The 18,865-nt window shown below is 43.6% G+C and overlaps 1 protein-coding gene across 1 annotated transcript in view; it reads right to left on the bottom strand.

Annotated features, from left to right (window-relative positions):
- The window catches only part of ASXL3 (ASXL transcriptional regulator 3), a 130,901-nt gene that overhangs the window by 17,727 nt on the left and 94,309 nt on the right, over window positions 1-18,865 (bottom strand). The window contains exon 10 of the mRNA XM_038766520.1: window positions 1,040-1,136. Coding sequence (XP_038622448.1) covers window positions 1,040-1,136 — 97 coding nt within the window. The remainder of the gene's footprint in view (window positions 1-1,039; window positions 1,137-18,865) is intronic.

Below are 18,865 nucleotides of genomic sequence, written 5' to 3'. Positions count from 1 at the left end.
ACGATGGAGAGATTTCAACAGGAATTGAGGCCCGGTAACCCAAAGCGTGGACTTTTCCGCCTACAGGAAATGCAACTGCTGTCATCCCAAGCTGCCATGCCTAAGTGGCAACCAGGTAAACCCACCTCACCCGGTCCCTGCTTGCCATCTGCCCTCATGTCAACGTCTATATCCTCTCCCGCGCACCGCTTCCCTCTGCTCCTTCATCTACTCTATAACATTCCCTTCCTTTCCCCGTGTCCCCGATGCACACCCCGTCGCTGCACCCCTGAATCCATCCCTACCCATCCCCACAGTTCCTCCCTCCCTCTCTCAAACCAATCTGCTCTGGTCCCAGCTGGATTCAGTGATTCTGAAAGCTGCAAGCCTGGGACGGCACAGTGAAACAATTTTTTTAAAAGGAGTGCCAGGGTCAGCAGAGGGGAGGGTGGGGGCAGGATTTAGGGCACTACTAGGATGCTCAGATGGACTGTAAACTGATGGCAGGGAACATGCCTACCAACTTTGTTGAATTGTACTCTCCCAAGTGTTTAGTTCAGTGCTCTGCACACTCTCCAGACTAAGCTCACCATGGGCGGGGAATGCATCTGTTTATCGTTAGAGTGTATTCTCCCAAGTTCTTGGTACAGTGCTCTACACTCTGTAAGTGCTCAATAAATACGACTGAATGAATGAAAGTAAGCGCTCAATAAATACCACTGATGATGACGATGATTCAGGAGGCCCTTACGCTCAAGAACTTTAAGAATTGAGGGAGAATATTTTAAATGCTGCAGGGATGGGAGCAATTGTTTGAAGAGTGGCTGGGGGTGGGAAAGGCATAGGGTGAGGGTGGGCTTACCTGATCACCCACCCCTCAAGATGCCAGCGTGGGATGGTTTGACAATTTTACTTTATGAAGAATTAAAAATAGGTCTTGTTGCTGTGGAACCTTTAAGCCCTTTCTAGCTTGGCCTCCCCAATAGGCAGGCAGCTCAAGAGCAGAAAAATGTTGAGGCCCAGAGCAATACGGGTGCTTAAATTAGAAGTGGAAATTTACCTTCGGCCAATCGCTGCTTCCACCCTTGTGCTGCATATGCAAAGAATTCATTATTTAGAGCAGAATTACTGAGGCGCAAAACTCCATCACTTCCCATCTAGAAAATAAGCCGGTAGAAGCACAAAACATTTTCAGAAAGAGCTCACACAGAGATTACATAAGGGTGAACAAAGAAGTAAGATGGGGAGGAACGAGAGGACGAGAGGGGAAGAAGGTTGAGTTACAATAGAAATGAGCATCTAGTAATCAAGGAGAATTTCCATTATGGTCATAAATGTAAATGAAGTGGTCACAGCTAGAATCAGCCTTTAACTATCATCAGGGTTCCTGCTGTCAACCTGAGCAAAACTGATGCAGTTCAATCAGCCACATTCATCTTCATCCTTTTTCATTTTCTCCTACTGAGTTATGGAAAGCTAAGGATTTCTATTGACACTTCTTCGTGCGGTCCCAGAAATCCACCCCAAACCTCTTTTAAACTAGCAACTTGGGCATTTATAGAAAACTGAATAATTCTGCCTTATCAACTTGACTGCAGAAGTTCACATATGAGATTTAAGTGCTTACTATGTGCTAAGCAAAGGATGGGGAGGGGATACAAGGTTATGCAATGGGACACAGTCCCTGTCCCAACAAGGACTCACAAATTCTCTCTTGCTCATTTTATAGATGCAGGAACTGAGCCTCAGGGAGATTAAGTGACTTGCCCAAGATCACCCAGCAGACCAGACTCAAACCAGTGTCTCTCTAATCTCAATCCCAAACTCTTTCCAATAGACCACACTGCCTTACGATGCTTGAAGCGAAAGTGGTCAAAGTTCATGTGCTAGTATAGGTCCATATTGTCCACTGCACTAGATGGAGTCACTGATGCTGAAGTTTACCTATTAGTGGGGGTGGGAACGGCCTGATGATTGTCACTGTGATTCCCTACTTTTCAGCTGTGCTGCCGTATCATCTGAGATTTGGCTGCACTGCCTGCTTCAACAGCTTCCTCTATCCCCTATCCTCATTCATCCCTAGACAGCTTCACTACACAGTAGCTGTTTGAGAAACCCACTGCCATCATTTCTCCTCCCATGCGCTAACCACAAAGCTCTGTTGAAGGGACCGTAGCTTCCGTGCTAGTGGACTGACTTTAGAGTTTGTGATACTGCCTTTTTTTTTTTAAAGGTATTTGTTAAGCACTTACTATGTGCCAGGCACTGTACAATATACTGGTAGATGTAGACTAATCAGGCTGCACACACTCCATGTTCCACATGGAGCTCATTCTTAACCCCCATTTTACAGAAGTTAAGTGACTTGCCCAGTCACACAGCAGGTAAGTGGTGGAGTCAGGATTAGAACCCAGGTCCTTGTGATGCCCAGGCCTATGCTCTCACCAATAGGCCATGCTGCTTTGCCAAATAACGTTGGGCGAAGCCCATGAGTTACCCTGATACAACTTCTCAAGCTGCTGGACCTGATTATTTGTGAAGGCTCCAGGACTCACAACAAAAAAGAAGGTTGGACAATTGGACAGTTCAAGTGCAAACAGGAATCTGTACCCAGAGGTCCTTAAATACTGATGATAGTGGTCTGAAGGCTAAAGCATGCTGCCTCCAAACTCAAATTCTTCCCAAATGACCTGGTCTACTTGATTCCATTTTTCGTTTCCTCGTTTGGCAATGAATCACTGAACTATGTGATGCCTAGGTAACACAATACTATGTCAGCATTTAGTTGTGCATCGCCCTTGACACTCAATAATATGTAAAATCGTACAGGATGAGTAATGAGCAATCATTCCAGGGAAGCTTACTTTGGTTGGTTAAAATATCCATTGCTAAAGGCAAAAAAATGAACTCGAGTATGATGAATAGTATTTACGGTACTGCACTGAATGCTTGGGAAAGTACAGAGCAAGAGAGTTGGGAGACGTGGTCCTAGCCCACAAGGAGTTTAGGGTCTACAGGAGAGACACTGAGAAACAGCAAGGATTAATGGGAAGAGCACAGGTCTGGGAGCCAAAGGACCTGGGTTCTACTCCCGGCTCTGCCACATGTCTGCCATGTGACCCTGGGCAAGTCACTTGACTTCTGTACCTCAGTTTCCTCATCTCTAAAATGGAGAGTCAATACCCGTTCTCCTTCCTAGACTCAGCACCCTAACCTGAATATTGAGAATCTACCCTAGTACTTAGTACAGTGCCCAGCCCTTAGTAAGAGCTTAACAAATACCACCACTATTGTTTAGACTGTCACCAGGTATAATCAAAGGATTCCCAAGATAGGATCTTACAACACGGGGAAAACAGGTGACCTTAGTACTCTTGGGAATGGTTATGGTGGTCACTCCCCACCTCCCACCCCCTTTTTTGTAAGGTATTTGTTAAGTGCTTACTATATATCAGGCACTGTACTAAGCACTGAGGTAGATACAAGCTAATCGGGTTGGACACAGTCCATGTCCCACCAGGGACTCGCAGTCTTAATCCCCATTTTACAGATGAGGTAAAGGAAGCACAGAAAATAATAATAATAATGATGGTATTTGTTAAGCGCTATGTGCCAAGCACTGTTCTAAGCACTGGGATAGATACAAGGTAATCAGGTTGTCCCACATGGGGCTCCCAGTCTTAATCCCCACTTTGCAGATGAGGTAACAGGCACAGAGAAGTTAAGTGGCTTGCCCAAGGTCACACAGCAGACAAGTGGCAGGGCCAGGATTAGAACCCACACCCTCTAACTCCCAAGCCCGTGCTCTTTTCGCTAAGCCATGCTGCTTAGGCACAGAGAAGTGAAGTGACTTTCCCAAGGTCGCACAGCAAACAAGTGGTGGAGCCTGGATTAGAACCCAGGTCCTTCTTTCAATCTCAATAAACTGTTCTGGGCCTGGAAATACCTATCTGCCTGAGTCTCTGGCATAAGGAGGGGGCAGTCACGCATTGCTCATTAGCTGGGGACGACAGCTAGGTGTTCGTTGCCTTATCTCTCCAGGTTGCCTGCAAAGGTGGCAAACGTTTTTGGGAAGCTCCTGCCCAAACTTCCATGGACCTGAACCAAGTCCTCCATTTCTGTGATAGAGGAAAGATGGTGAGCAGCAGTAACGGGAGGCCAAGGGAAAATCGCAGTTTAGTTTTTAAAACTTTTATTAGAAAGGGAATTTTAGACTGAGAGATCTGTAATCTTCCTGAGTGCTACTAAGGCTCATCTGAAAATGTAAAATAATAATCATTGTTTTTGTTAAGTGCTTACTATGTACAAAGCACTGTTCTCAGCGCTTGGGGGGGATACAAGGTCATCAGATTGTCCCACGTGGGGCTCACAGTCTTAATCCCCATTTTACAGGTGAGGGAACTGAGGCACAGAGAAGCTGAGTGACTTGCCCGAAGTCACACAACCGACAAGTTGCAGGGCCAGCATTAATAATAATAATAATAATAATAATAATAATAATGATGATGATGATGATATTTATTAAGCGCTATGTGCAAAGCACTGTTCTAAGTGCTGGGGAAGTTACAAGGTGATCAGGTTGTCCCACGGGGGGCTCACAGTCTTCATCCCCATTTTCCAGATGAGGTAACTGAGGCCCAGAGAAGTTAAGTGACTTGCCCAAAGTCACGCAGCTGGCAATTGGTGGAGCCTGGATTTGAACCCACGACCTCTGACTCCCAAGCCCGGGCTCAATGGAGCATCTTCTATCTTACTCTTGACTTTCCTATCACTGTGCCCTTAATAACAATGCCCCACGTGGGACAAACTGATGACCCTGTATCCCCCCTCAGTGTTTAGAACAGTGCTTTGCACATACTAAGCACTTAATAAATGCAATCATTATTAATGGTGGTCTTTGTTGAACACTTACTATGTGCCAGGCAATGTACTGAGCTCCGGGAGTGATACAAGCAAATCAGGTTGGACGCAGTCCCTGTCCTACGTGAGGCTCACAATCTTAATCCCCATTTGACAGATGATGTAACTGAGGCCCAGAGAAGTGAAGTGACTTGCCCAAGGGCACACAGAAGACAAGTGGTAGAGGTAGAATTAGAATGCAGGTCCTTCCGACTCACAGGCCCATGCTCTATCCACCAGACCACACTGCTTCTCAAAATTAAGGATGTTAAGATGAAAATGGATCAATCAATCAATCGTATTTATTGAGCGCTTACTGTGTGCAGAGCACTGTACTAAGCGCTTGGGAAGTACAAGTTGGCAACATACTGGATGTCCAGAAAGGGAGCCATCACACTTTTCCCATGCATCCTGTTGCAGGCTGAACACTAGGATGGATGGCGTGTCTGGTACAACAGTGATGTCCACGTTGATGAAAACTGAGAAGTCTGAGAAAAATTTCAGCAACACTGAGCCAAATAGTATTTTCAAACATTTCTCTTTAACCAGAGGCTCCCGCAAATCAACTTTTCTGTAAAGTTCTCTTGGTTCCTACTCCTCTCACCATGTAACTGGGCAGTTTGTTTACACCAAATATATTTTCCAATGGGACTGGTCCCGTGAGCCATAGGTTCATGTTAATTCTAAATAAACATGAAAACACGTTAATTTCTGATTATGGCCATGTTTCCAAAAGAAGACATTTTAAAGGAATGAATGGTCTCAACACCATCTTTCAAAACAGATCATGTACAAAAATCAACACAGTAATAGGGATATCAGTGAATATGGTCCTAGCATTTCAAAAGATATTCATCTTAATTTTGTAGGTCTCAGGAGACTAAGATTAACAGACAGCATTCAGCTGAAGATATCCTGATTTCTCCAACTGTCTTTAACCTTACCCTTTCCTTTCAGAAGATATTCAGACTGTATCGACTTTCACAGGGCTAACCTAAAAAAAGCACCATCCAGTAGGAAGGGAATATTTTGAATCCTGAAAACTGAAAAGACATGTGCTTTAAAGAAATGAATTCAAAAGATCTAAGGAAGGAAGCAAAGGCCCACGCGTCTTGTTAATTCTTTGGAAATGAAGATATGCTCTTTATTTATTTTAATAGTTTGTGTTCAACTTGCTCATTTCCATCTCCGCAATCCTCCAGGGCCTCTCCCTAGCACCGCTTTGTTATAATAATAATAATGATAATTTTGGTATTTGTTAAGCGCTTACTATGTGCAAAGCACTGTTGTAAGCACTGTGGGGGATACAAGGTAATCAGATTGTCCCACGTGGGGCTCACAGTCTCAATCCCTATTTTACAGATGAGGGAACTGAGGCACAGAGAAGTTAAGTGACTTGCCCAAAGTCACACAGCTGACAATTGGCAGAGCCGGGATTTGAACCCATGACCTCTGACTCCAAAGCCCGGGCTCTTTCCACTGAGCCATGCTGCTTCTCTACATTTAGTATGTGCCGGGCACTTTTCTAAGTGCTGGGGTATATACAAGCTAATCACGATGGACACAGTCCCTCTCGCACATGAGGCTCACAGTATTAAATCCCCATTTTACAAATGAGGTAGCTGAGGCACACAGAGAAGTGAAGTGACCGGCCCAAGGTCACCCAGCAGACAAGTGGCGGAACTGGGATTAGAACCCAGGTCCTTCTGACGCTCAGGTCCGTGCTCCATCCACTAGGCAATGCTACTTCTGTTCTGGGGCAGACAATAAGATCCGCACAAATGTCTGTGAAAGCAGAAACCAGTTACCAAAACACAGGCACTTAGTAGTTTTCTTTGATGTAACCACTAGTGCTGGGAACACACAACATCAAGGAAGAGGAAGTTCGATAAAACCTCCTCAAAGACGAGCAGTAGTCAGAGCGGCAGTCTTAAGCTACATCAAGAAAGAAACAGGGAACAACATTACAGAAATCAATAGTCTGCTGGTGGATAATTTGTGGCAAATCTTCACACTGAATCCCTCGGGCAGCTCACCTTCAATCGAACACATGAGAAGCAGCTGGAGTTCTGAGAAGGGTAACAACAACAACAAAAAAATGCTTCCCGGGCACCAGGAACTCACAAGACAAGGTATATGATGTTAATTTATTCAGAAAAAGGTTGGGAGAAATCTCAGTCCAAGCACAGAGAGACCCAGTTCAGAGATGAGCAATGCTCTCTTCAAATTGGGAGAAATGTATCATATTGATCTGGTGCTTTCCGAGTGGTACTCAGTGCTTGGCAGAATGCATTGGAGGCAAGAAACAAGTTCCTTACCCTCAAGGAGCTTATATTCTAAGGCAAAAAGCAGGCGGGCTCTGAGTATTGACCAAAGTAGAAGAAGGATATAACACGTGGCAGTACAAAAAGGTCAGAATACAGTAGCTAAATAATTGACTCTACAGTTGATAAGACATACATATGTACAGAAGTGCTGGAGATGGGTATTACCACAATACTGTACTAAGTATAAAAGTGAAGGAGAATCAGATATCCACGTGAGCCACAGGCAAATTTTCTCAGGTTACCGGTTAAACTGGGAATTCCCACTCGAATTCACCTGAACCCAGGTGCCTAATAATAATAATAATCACAATTATGGTATTTGTTAAGCGCTTACTATGTGCCAAGCACTGGCGCTTTCTACCGAAGGTTTTCCATAAATGCTGCTGATGATTTACGCACTGGAAAATCCTCTCCTCCCTCTAGACTGTAAGCTCGATGTGCGTAGGGAATGTGTGTTTTATTCATTCATTCAATCGTATTTATTGAGCGCTTACTGTGTGCAGAGCACTGTACTAAGTGCTTGGGAAGCACAAGTTGGCAACATTGCACTCTCCCAAGCTCTTAGTCCTGCGCTCTGCACACAGTAAGTGCTCAATAAATATGACTGCCTGATTGACATGGTGACAGACATTGTACACTCGTTATGGGTAAGGAACGTTTCTACTAAGTCTGTACTCTTCCAAGAGGTTAGTACAGTGCTCTGCACAGAGTAAGCACTCAATAAAAACCATTGATTGACAGAGCAAAATGAAAGTTTCCACCTTTTTCCTTCGAGCAACAGCCGCAAGGACTTTCATTCATCCAACTGTACTGAGAGCTTACCGTGTGCAGAGCACTGTACTACGTGCTTAAAAATGTGTTAAGTGCTTACTATGTGCCAAGCACTGTTCTAAGCGCTGGGGTAGATACAAGGTAATCAGCTTGTCCCACGTGGGGCTCACATTTTACAGATGAGGTAACTGAGGCACAGAGAAGTTAAGTGGCTTGCCCAAAGTCACACAGTTGACCAGTGGCAGAGCCGGGATTAAAAATCCACAACCTCTGACTCCCAAACCTGTGCTCTTTCCACTAAGCCACGCTGCTTAGTGGAAAGAGCACTTTCTCATGGGATGCCCATGAAAACTGAATCAAGAATCCTGGGGTGTTCTGGAAGATTTCCAAGGACAGCCAAGGAGTCAGCCTACTCCAACAATGGAACATATGTGGCCTTTCTGAAGAGATTTGCCTCAATGAAAAGGAGGCTGGCTGTCTTCTCTTCATGGCTTCTTTTTTTCCGGGGTGGGAAGGGGAGCTTCTTGTAAATAAAAAGCTTTTGTTCCATATTTCCTCTCCTCAGACAACACAATTAAACACTGGGGCTAAATTAGACAACAAGGAACACGCCAATAAAGCAGTTTTAAAATACACTATTAATTTTTACAGCCTTTATGAAACACTGTCCAACAGACACAATGTGTTAACGAGCTGAAACAACAAACATTTCTGGAAAGGTTTATACTTTATTCTGCTGGACTTTAAATTCCTTTTTGTCTGGTTAGGCACAAAGGCAGTGGTTTGGTTTTGTTCTCTGTCTCCCCCTTTTAGACTGTGAGCCTACTGTTGGGTATGGACTGTCTCTATATGTTGCCAACTTGTACTTCCCAAGCGCTTAGTACAGTGCTCTGCACACAGTAAGTGCTCAATAAATACGATTGATTGATTGATTGATTCTAAACTCAAACACCTCTCTTCTGAAGAAGTCACATCAGAACCTTTGAAATGAAATTCTTTCTCTTTACATTTTGTGTGTGGGGATGATTAGGAGAGGGGTTGATTTCTGTCATACCTCAGTGACTGTTTCCTTAACAGGACATGGAAATGTCAAGCATTAGTAAAGAAAAACTTGGAGGCCTATGAATTTTCTTTCAAATAATTAAATTTAACACTTGATTTCTACTACAAGATTCACCTTCAGTAACAAAAATTAAATAGCCAAAGTGTCAATGAGATGACACGCAGTCACTAATTTTTTTTCCCTAAAAAACAAAGTGAACTATTCTTCCCCAATTTATTCTTGTAATAATTACTCTTTTTCCTACACTGCGCTGGGCAATCCTAAGTATGTGTAAAAGATTTTTTGAAAATCCACTAGTAATCCAGAAAGTCTCTACAATCCTGTTCCGTATATAGATTTTATTCATTTCACAGAAGACATTCCACGCTCTAATAGGAGTTGCCAATTTGTACTTCCCAAGCGCTTAGTACAGTGCTCTGCACAGAGTAAGCGCTCAATAAATACGATTGATGATGACAGCCACAAGGAAAGTGTATTATACTCATCATATATTGCTTTGAATGTAGCTCTGACAAAAAAAATGCATCAGCATAAGTGGTATTTGAGGGCTTACTGAGTACAGAGCACTGTACTACACCCTTGGGAGAGTACACTCCAATAACGTTCATGAGCCCTGCCCACAAGGAGCTTACAAACTAAGGAACGAAGCAGACACTAAAATAAGTTACAGACAGGGGAAGCAACGGAGTATTAGGGGATAAACTCAGTGTGGGCAGGGAACACATCTGCCAACTCTGTTGTATTCTCCCAAGTACTTAGTACAGTGTTCTGCCTGTAGTAAGTGCTCAATAAATACCACTGATAATATGTACTTAAGTGCTGTGGGGCTTCGAGGGGGTCAAGGGGAAAGAGCTCCAGGCTAGAGGGAGGACTTCAGGAAGGGACGGGCAGTGGGGTAGATGAGATTGAGATTTCACGAGTAGGTTGGTGCTAGAGGAGCAAAATGTGTGGGCTGGTTGTCGTAGGAGATTGGCAAGGTTGGGTAGGAGGGTGAGGTTTTATTTCATTTCAAAAAAATAACAAAGCTGATCATTCATAACAGTAAACTGCTCCTCAGCCAAGTAGATAGAGAATCATTAACAAAATATTTCAATCCCAGAACACTTTTTTTATAGGAGCCCGGAGTTTTGGAAGCATTTAACACCAACAAGAAAAAAGTGGGCCTGAAAATAGACACTAAGAGAAATTTTAAAACTTTCAAAATCTAGTGAAACCTTGCACCATGAAGTTGTCAGGGCCTATGCCTTTGATTGCATTATACTGATGAAATGATGGCTCTCTGTATTAGTCTTCCCCAGGCGGGCACTGAACAAAGTCCAGAAATAGGTTGGAAAAGCCTCTTCTCCAACTTCAACAGAAATCAATCACTCCTATTTATTAAGCACTTACTGTGGGCAGAGCACTGTACTAAGCGCTTGAGAGAGTACAAAAAAGGCACATCCCCTGACCCTGAAAAGCTTAGTCTAGACACCACAGAGGATCTCAGGCTGGGCCCTTCTGCTCCTTGCTTCTCCTTCCTTATCCTGCAGCTCTCCCCTCTTTTCCCCTGACCATGCATGCCTAAGGCCTCTTCAAGAGGGAAGTTTTCCATCCTTCTATCCCACTCCACCCCACCTACCTCAGAAAGAAGAAGGAAACACAGGGACCAGCAGCCCAGCCTTGCTCCTAAATTCACCGGGCATCAACCGAAACAAGCCAGGCTTTTCCCACGACGGAGTTTCATTGGCTCAATCTGCCTCGTCCCCCAAGGTTCATGTCCTTTTTCAGGGGGACAAGCTGTAACCCTGAGCATGGTTTGTCAGGCTCTGCATTAGAGCACAGGAAGGAAGACCTCCTAGAGTGTACGGAGGCAGGAAAAGTGAAAAAACAAAAATATCCATGGACAAAGAAAAAAGCTGCAGTTGGACTCACCTACAAGCCACTTTGCCCAAGAGGGAAAAGTGTATTTGACCAACTCAAACGGCATTCTAAAAATCAGCTTCCCTCAACAAGAGGGTACAAAGCATCGTCCACGACTTGATGAGAAGCGCTACTTCTAACCTGATCTCCCAGAAGATGGAAGGAGTTAAAATTGCTTTAAGTGAAGAGGCTAATATGTGCACGTTAACGGAGAACATCTGGAATAATTTTTGTCATCCTCAGGCGGGGAAACGATTGTTAATAATTGCTTTCTCAATTTCTTCACTGAGAGTCTTTTGTATAGCAAAACCAAACCACCAACCTCAAACGCCCAAACACACCGAAACTATAACTGGGTTTTGGGGTGTTTTTTGGGTTTTTTTTTGTAGATATGGAAACAAATCCTTTCCCTTGGTAGAAACAGAAATGCCCAGGGAAGGAAAAGAGTGAGTTAGATTTAAAAATACATGAATAAATAATTTTCTGCTAAACTCAGAACTATTTTCCCCACAATACTTTTGATATATTTCTGCTGGACTTAGTTCAGGTGAATGGGAGGAAAACTCAGCGTTAGAATGCAACCATTGTGTTGAATATAATTCTTTTGATCTTTTCAAAGAGCGTGACCTCCTGGAAAGAGCACAGGTCTGGGAGTCCAAGGACCTGGGTTCTAATCCCAGTGCCAACATTTTTCTGCTGTGTGACCGTGGCCAAGTCACAACTTCTCTATGCCTCAGTTCCCACATCTGCAAAATGGGGATTCAAAACCTGTTAAATAATAATGGTATTTGTTAAGCACTTACTATGTGCCAAGCACTGTTCTAAGCACTGTGAGCCCTCTGTGGGACCTGATGATCTTCAATCTACCCCAGTGCCTACTGCTGTGTTTGGCACACAGTAAGTGCTTAACAAATACCACCATTATTAATTATTATTATTTACATCCTTCCTCTCCGAATCTATTTAAATGTGGGGCTGAGAACAACACAATATGTTTAGAAGACTTCTCACCATGCCTGGGCTGATGAGAGCCCAATGAGAGGGGGTGATGATCATTAGGGTATGTGCTAAGCACTTACTATTATGTCAAGAACCGTTTTGCTTTGTTTTTATGGTATTTCTTAATCACTATGTGCCCTGAGGTAACTGAGGCACGGAGAACTTAAGTGAATTGCCCATCCAGCAGACAAGTGGCAGAGTCAGGATTAGCACCCAGGTCCTTCTGACTCCAGGCCTGTGCTCTATCCACTAAGCCACATGGCTTCTCACTAGGCCACCCTGCTTCACTGTTCTATGCACTCGGGTAGATACAAGTTAATCAGGTTGGATACAGTCCTGGAACCACATGGGGATCACAGTCTAAGGATGAAGGAGAACAGATATTTGATGTCCATTTTACAATTGAGGAAACTGAGGCAAAGTCAGTCAATCATATGTAATGAGCATTTATTGTGGGCAGAGCACTGTAATAAGTGCTTGGGAGAGTACAGTAGTATAGTGCTTTGGACACAGTAAGAGCTCATTAAATACAAATGAACTGAACAATATAACAGACACATTCCCTGCCTGAGGTTGAGTCAGTCAATCATATTTGAGTGTTTTCTGTGTGCAGCGGACTGAATTAAGTGCTTGAGAGAGTAAAATACAATACATTCCCTTCCCACAATGAGCTTGCAGTCTAGGGAGGGAGGCAGACATTAATATAAATAAAGGGAGCAGGTCAGGGAGATGCAGATGGGAGTGGGAGAAGAGGAAATGAAGTCAGGGAAGGCCCCTTGGAGGAGATGTGCCTTCATTAAATCTTTGAAGGCAGGGAGAGCAATTGTCTATTTGATATGAAGGGGGAGGGCCTTCCAGGCCAGAGGTAGAACGTGGGTGAGAAGTCAGCGGTGAGATAGACGAGACTGAGGTACAGTGAGAAGGTTAGCATTTGAGGAGTGAAATGTGAGGGCTGGGTTATAGTAGGAAGGGAGTGAGGTGAGGTAGGACGGGGCAAGCTGAGGGTAAGGAGTTTCTGTTTCAGGAGGAGGTGAATGGGCAACCACTGGAGGTTCCTGAGGGATGGGGAAACACGGCCTGAACACTTTTGCAGAAAAATGATCTGGGCAGCAGAGTGAAGTATGCCCTGGAGTGGGGAGAGATGGGAGACAGGGAGGTCAGCTGATACAGTAATCAAGGCAGGACAGGATAAATGCTTGGCCTAATGTGGTAGCAGTTTGGATGGAGAGGAAAGTTATGTGACTTGCCCAAGTTCACACAGCAAGTAATTGGCAGAGCTGGGATAAACACACAGGTCCTCTGAGCTCCCAGGCCTGCGCTCTCACCACTAGCCCCTGCTGCTTCAAAAGATCAAAAGAAATATCCTCGACAAGATGGTTGCATTCTGGCTACAGGGAAACTGAGCTCAGCTCCCGCACCAAGACTGCCCTTGTCAAGTTTTATTAGCAACTCATTGTAGCCTTAGTGCCATGACTAAAGCCACTAAGTCACTTCAGCACAGCATCTCAAAATGCGAACTGTGTGTTTCTTTGAAAAGATTAATATCTGGTGGCTGCAGGCTACTAATGTAGAATGTATAGAAACCACCATTTTCCTTGACTACCAAGAGTCACAATGCTCTGAAATAAGTGAAACATCCCTTGTTGGCTTGGTTTATGGCTACGTATTTTATCTGGGGGTCTTCCATGCCCAACTCTCTGCATCTCTGGTTGCTTCCTTTACCTGTAATTTATTTTAATATCTGTCTCCCATTGCTAGCCTCCAAGAGGTTTGAGGGCGGGGACAGCATCTACCAACTATATTGTACTCTTCCAAGTGTTAAACACAGTATTCTCCACAGAGTAAGTGCTCAATAAATAGCAAGTGACTGATCAATCTCTGGAATGTCAGGTTCTGCCATCCACTCCCGATTTATTAAGCGCTTACTATATGCAAAGCACTGTTCTAAGCACTGGAAAGTTACAAGGTGATTAGGTTATCCCATAAGGGGCTCACAGTCTTAATCCCCATTTGACAGATGAGGTAACTGAGGCACAGAGAAGTTAAGTGACTTGCCCAAAGTCACACAGCTGACAATTGGCAGAGCCAGGATGTGAACCCATGACCTCTGACTCCAAAGCCTGGGCTCTTTCCACTGAGCCACACTGCTTCTCCAGCCACAGCCACAAATCCTTTGTAAAAAAAATCCAAGGAGAGAAGGACTGGAATTGCTCCTTTTGGAACTATGGAGTATGGCTCCTTTAGAGAAGAGCAGTTTGCTTAGCACAAGGCACATTGTTTTTTCACTTTAGAGTCAATGTGTGTCATTTGTACAAAGACATCCCCCTAAAGAAAGCAAGAGGTCCTAGAAATTATATGAGCAGTATCAACACCAGAAAATTTTTATACTTGCAAAAAACCTTACTTCGTAGTAGATGTTTAACAGATCTGATGAGATATTCCTTGGTTTGAAGCCCTGCTCTGATACCATATTCTTCTTGGTGACTGGTGGCTCACTAAACCTGGCCTTTCAGCTTTCCAGCATTTATTGATAGACATATGCCTTCTGTCCTAGCCTCCTGTCTCTTGTCTTCCACCGTGAAAATGCCTGACTTTGTGAAACGCCTCAGCTCCTTCACATTTCAAACAACCCTCCAGGATGGGGCTAGCAGAAAACTTGAATGGATGCCTAGGCAACGCCACACACAGAGACAAGAGGTGGAAAAGGCAGGGTTAAGTTTACGGGCCTGATGAGTCAATCAAAGGGCAGATTTTGCAAAATCACTTCACAGCAGGATGAGAAGAAGAAAATTAAGGGACAGATGGTGGCAAATAAAGGTTCAGCAGTTCACTTCCTGAACAAGAACATTTGCATCATCATTCACACCTGATTGGTTTTTTTTTGGGTCATCTTTCCCCCATTTTCTTCAAGAGACATTATGAGATGTTCCCATATTCGTTTCTGTTTAGGGGGACCCTCCTGGCTTTGACAGACTGAAAAGAACTGCAGAGAAATAGAAAGGTACAGAACTTGCCCTTCAAGAGTTTACATTCTACAGGAAGAGAGAAGGCAAACCGACATACAAGTGTCTGCGATGGATTCATAGATCCTAAAAGAAGCATAGGATTGTGTGCTGGAATCATTTGTACTTCGGCACAGAGGCATGAATAAATCTGTCAGTTCCTTAGGATTGGAGACTGGGTGCAGATGAATAGGGTGACATGGGAGTGACATTCAACTGACTATCCTTTGTTGTCTGCCTCCCGCTTCTAGACTGTGAGCCCGTTGTTGGGTAGGGATCGTCTCTATATGCTGCCTACTTGTACTTCCCAAGTGCTTAGTACAGTGCTCTGCACACAGTAAGCACTCAATAAATATGATTGAATGAATTAATTAATCTATCAGCCTTCTTGCTGACCTCCTGTCTCCCCCCCGGTTCCCCACTACAAAAACGTTCAGTCCATGTTTCCCCTCTCCTCAAGAACCTCCAGTAGTTGCCAATCCACCTCCATATCGAACTCCTTAACACAGGCTTCAAAGCCCTCAATCACCTTGCCCCCCTTCTACCTCACCTGCTATAACCCAGCCCAAAAACGTCGCTCCTCTAGTGCCAACCTACACGCTGTGGCTCGATCTCATCTATCACGTCGCCGACCTCTCACCCATGTCTTGTCTCTGGCCTGGAACGCCCTCCCTTTTCATATCTGACAGACAATTACTCTCCCCACCTTTGAAGCCTTTTTGAAGGCATATCTTCTTCAAGAGGCCTTCCTTGACCAAACCCTTATTTCCTCTTTTCCCACTCACTTCTGCGTCACCCTGACTTGCTCCCGTTATTCACCACCCCCGCTCCCAAACCCACAGCAGTTATGTACATATCCATAATTTTCTTATTAATTTATATTAATGTATCTCCACCTCTAGACTCACTGTGGGTAGGGAATACGTCCGTTATTTTGTTGTGTGTACTCACCCAAGTGCTAAGTACAGTACCCTATACACAGTAAGTGCTCAATACGTATGACTGATTGATTGAATGCTCAAAGATGTGTGAAAGTGTCAGCAATCTGAAGGAAATTTACAGACCCAGAGAACCATGATGACATGTGGCAAATTAGTTCTCCACATACCTCAAGTAGTTTAAGAGCCCCATATGTACTGGCCAGGCCTCACACAACGTCTGTGTGTATTCCCAAGATGGCACTCCTAGTTCCACTTAACAGATATGTGACAGCGTGTGTGTATGTGGCAGGGGGAGAAGGAGAGAGGCATGGGGAGACAGGGTGGAGTTTTTCTAATTCTAAATAGCCTAAAAAAATTTAACAAAGACATAGTCTATCATAACAATTGGATCATAATTCTTTTTAACTCAACAACATAACTAGATCTGGAAATGTTAACAATGCAGTCATTTGACTTGACGTTTCAGTTAATATAGTAGATGGTTATTACCATATAAAAGGGATATGCCCTTCCTTTAGCTAAGTAATCCGGCCTAACAAAACTGAGTGAGCCGTTTTTGGAAGGCAAAAAGCACCAGTTTTTCCTATGGAATGTCAAAACATGACTTGGACGCTGACGGGACAAATCCAAACCAAATGACACCTTAATAAATTAAAACTGTTCAGTTCACTGTTTCCTCTCCTTTCGTCTACCGCAAAATGAGAATGTTCCTTTAAATTCTGCCTCATCTAAACCAAGACAACCCCTATAACATCTGCATTCCTTTCAGGCGCTCTTTCAGGAATCACAACAGAGTCCACTCAGGCTATGCTCAGATGCAAGGGAACTAAATGGAAAATGAAAATGGAATAATAAATCTGACAAAATGAAAAGGATATGGAGGTTTTTAAAAGAAAGCTCCGACACAAAAACCCCAGAATACACAGCAGTCTTTTGATTGCTTTCATAAGAAACTAAATGCAATTACATTTTATATCTGAACAACATCAGTCAAAAAGCACTTTCAAGCAAGTTCCTAAGATAAAGAATTTTACTCCCAAATGCTCAGTATGGAGGTTAAATTAATATAACTGAACTAGATAGTGTAAGCTCTCCATGGGCAGGAAACATGTCTGCTAATTCTAATGTACTGCACTCTCCCAAGCACTTGGAATAGCGCTCTGCACATAGTAAGTGCTCAATAAATACCACTGACTGTGAGCTTTTAGTGGGCAGGAATGGGTCTGTTTGTTGTTATACTGTACCCTCCCAAGTGCTTAGTACAGTGCTTTGCACACAATAAGTATTCAATAAATATGATTGAATGAATGACTGAATTAACTAATTGATCGGGGATTGGAGGATAGGTACACAAATGGTTGAAGCAGGGGTTCTGTTAAAGTGTAAGCACCTTATTGGTAGGGAACATGTCTACAGATTCTATTGCATTGTGCTCTCGCAAGTGCTTAACACAGTGCTCTGAGCAAGGTAAGTGCTCAATAAATACTGCTGACTGATTGGTGCACAAATAATTTTGCAACTAGCTGGACTTGGAGAAAGGCACTTGTATATTAGAAAGGTGCAGCACCTGCGAACACCTGCCCGGAAAGTCGCTTGGAAGAACAGCAGGGGAAAGGCCTTTCCATTCCCAGAGTTCTGCTCTGTGGAGGTAGCCGGGCAGGCCTGGGCCCAGCCTGGGTGGGTGAGCCTGGTCCACTCCAGAGGATTCTTTTTTTAAAAAAAAAATTGTATTTGTTATGTGCTTACTATATATGCCAAGCACTGTCCAAAGCGCTGGGGTAGATACCAACTAATCAGACTGGACACAGTCCATGTGCCACATGAGGCTCACAAGCTTAATCCTCATTTTACAGGTGAGGTAACACAGCAGACAAGTAGTAGAGCTGGATTGGAACCCAGGTCCTCCTGACTTCCAAGCCGATGTTCTAGCCACTAAGCCACTAAACTGGAATTTCACTAAAATGCCTCTCCTCCCCCTCCAGAGTTCTAATTACCCCGATGATCCAAGCCAAATGTTTCCAAGGTCTTCCTTCATGTGGAAATGGTTGGGGCTGGAATTTCAGAATGGTTTTCCCAAGAAAATGAATTTTTGGCCTGAGAATCAGGATATTTATGCTATGCCTATAGCATAAATGAGATCCATGAACTAAATCCTGGTGTAGTCTCACTGTGGTTCATTTGGGGTCTATGGCTTAAGGAGAACAGTGGGAGGGGGTGGATGTGCCTAGGGAGGGCAGGCTAGCAGCCCTGAGCCCTATTCTGAGAATTGGTGACATTTTTGCAGGCCTTGAGATGATCTGGGGAGAATTTCAAGCCAATTAGTCAAACTGTAGGACTCACAGTCATGGCTAGGTAAAGTACCTTCCATTCAGGCGGGCAGGCTAAGCTTTCCCTATTTCACTCTCATTTGCTATTAAAATGAAACCTTTGTCACAAATTTCCTAGAGCAATAGGAAGATTCTAGGTAAAGATGAAAAGTGTGAGATCCAGGATCTAGGAGGAGTGACACCTTTAAAGAACTGCCAATTTTGCCTAGGGGTTAAAAATAAAACGTTTATCTGATCCTGCTTTGTGATTTCTTTTTCTTGCTTGCCTCTTCTCATTTCAATAGGATCTCTGAATGGGTAAATAGTTACAGAATAAGAACGTGGACAGGGAACACACTTATCAAACGGCAGATTGGGGAGAATATAAAACAGTGAGGGGAGAGCAACAGTACAATCAAGAAGTCTGATTTAAATAACAAAGACCTTTGACTGCAAAGATCGATGGATGAAAAGTCAATGGAGACTAATGTAAAACGGGACTCAAACAAAGAGAAGTACATAAGGAGTGTTTTCTAAATGGAAAGATGCTATTGTAATAGGATCATCCGAAGGCTGATTTAAAGTAGCTAAAAAGAAAAAAAAAATCGAAAGCCTAAGGCAAACTATTTAGAATGACTGTAAGATAAATGATAATAATAACTATGGTATTTGTTAAGTG

Source organism: Tachyglossus aculeatus, chromosome 25 (genome assembly GCF_015852505.1).
Source record: "Tachyglossus aculeatus isolate mTacAcu1 chromosome 25, mTacAcu1.pri, whole genome shotgun sequence".
Classification (NCBI taxonomy): Eukaryota; Metazoa; Chordata; class Mammalia; order Monotremata; family Tachyglossidae; genus Tachyglossus; species Tachyglossus aculeatus.
The sequence above is the reverse complement of the archived record's forward strand: the minus strand, read 5'-3'. Positions and strand labels throughout refer to the sequence as shown.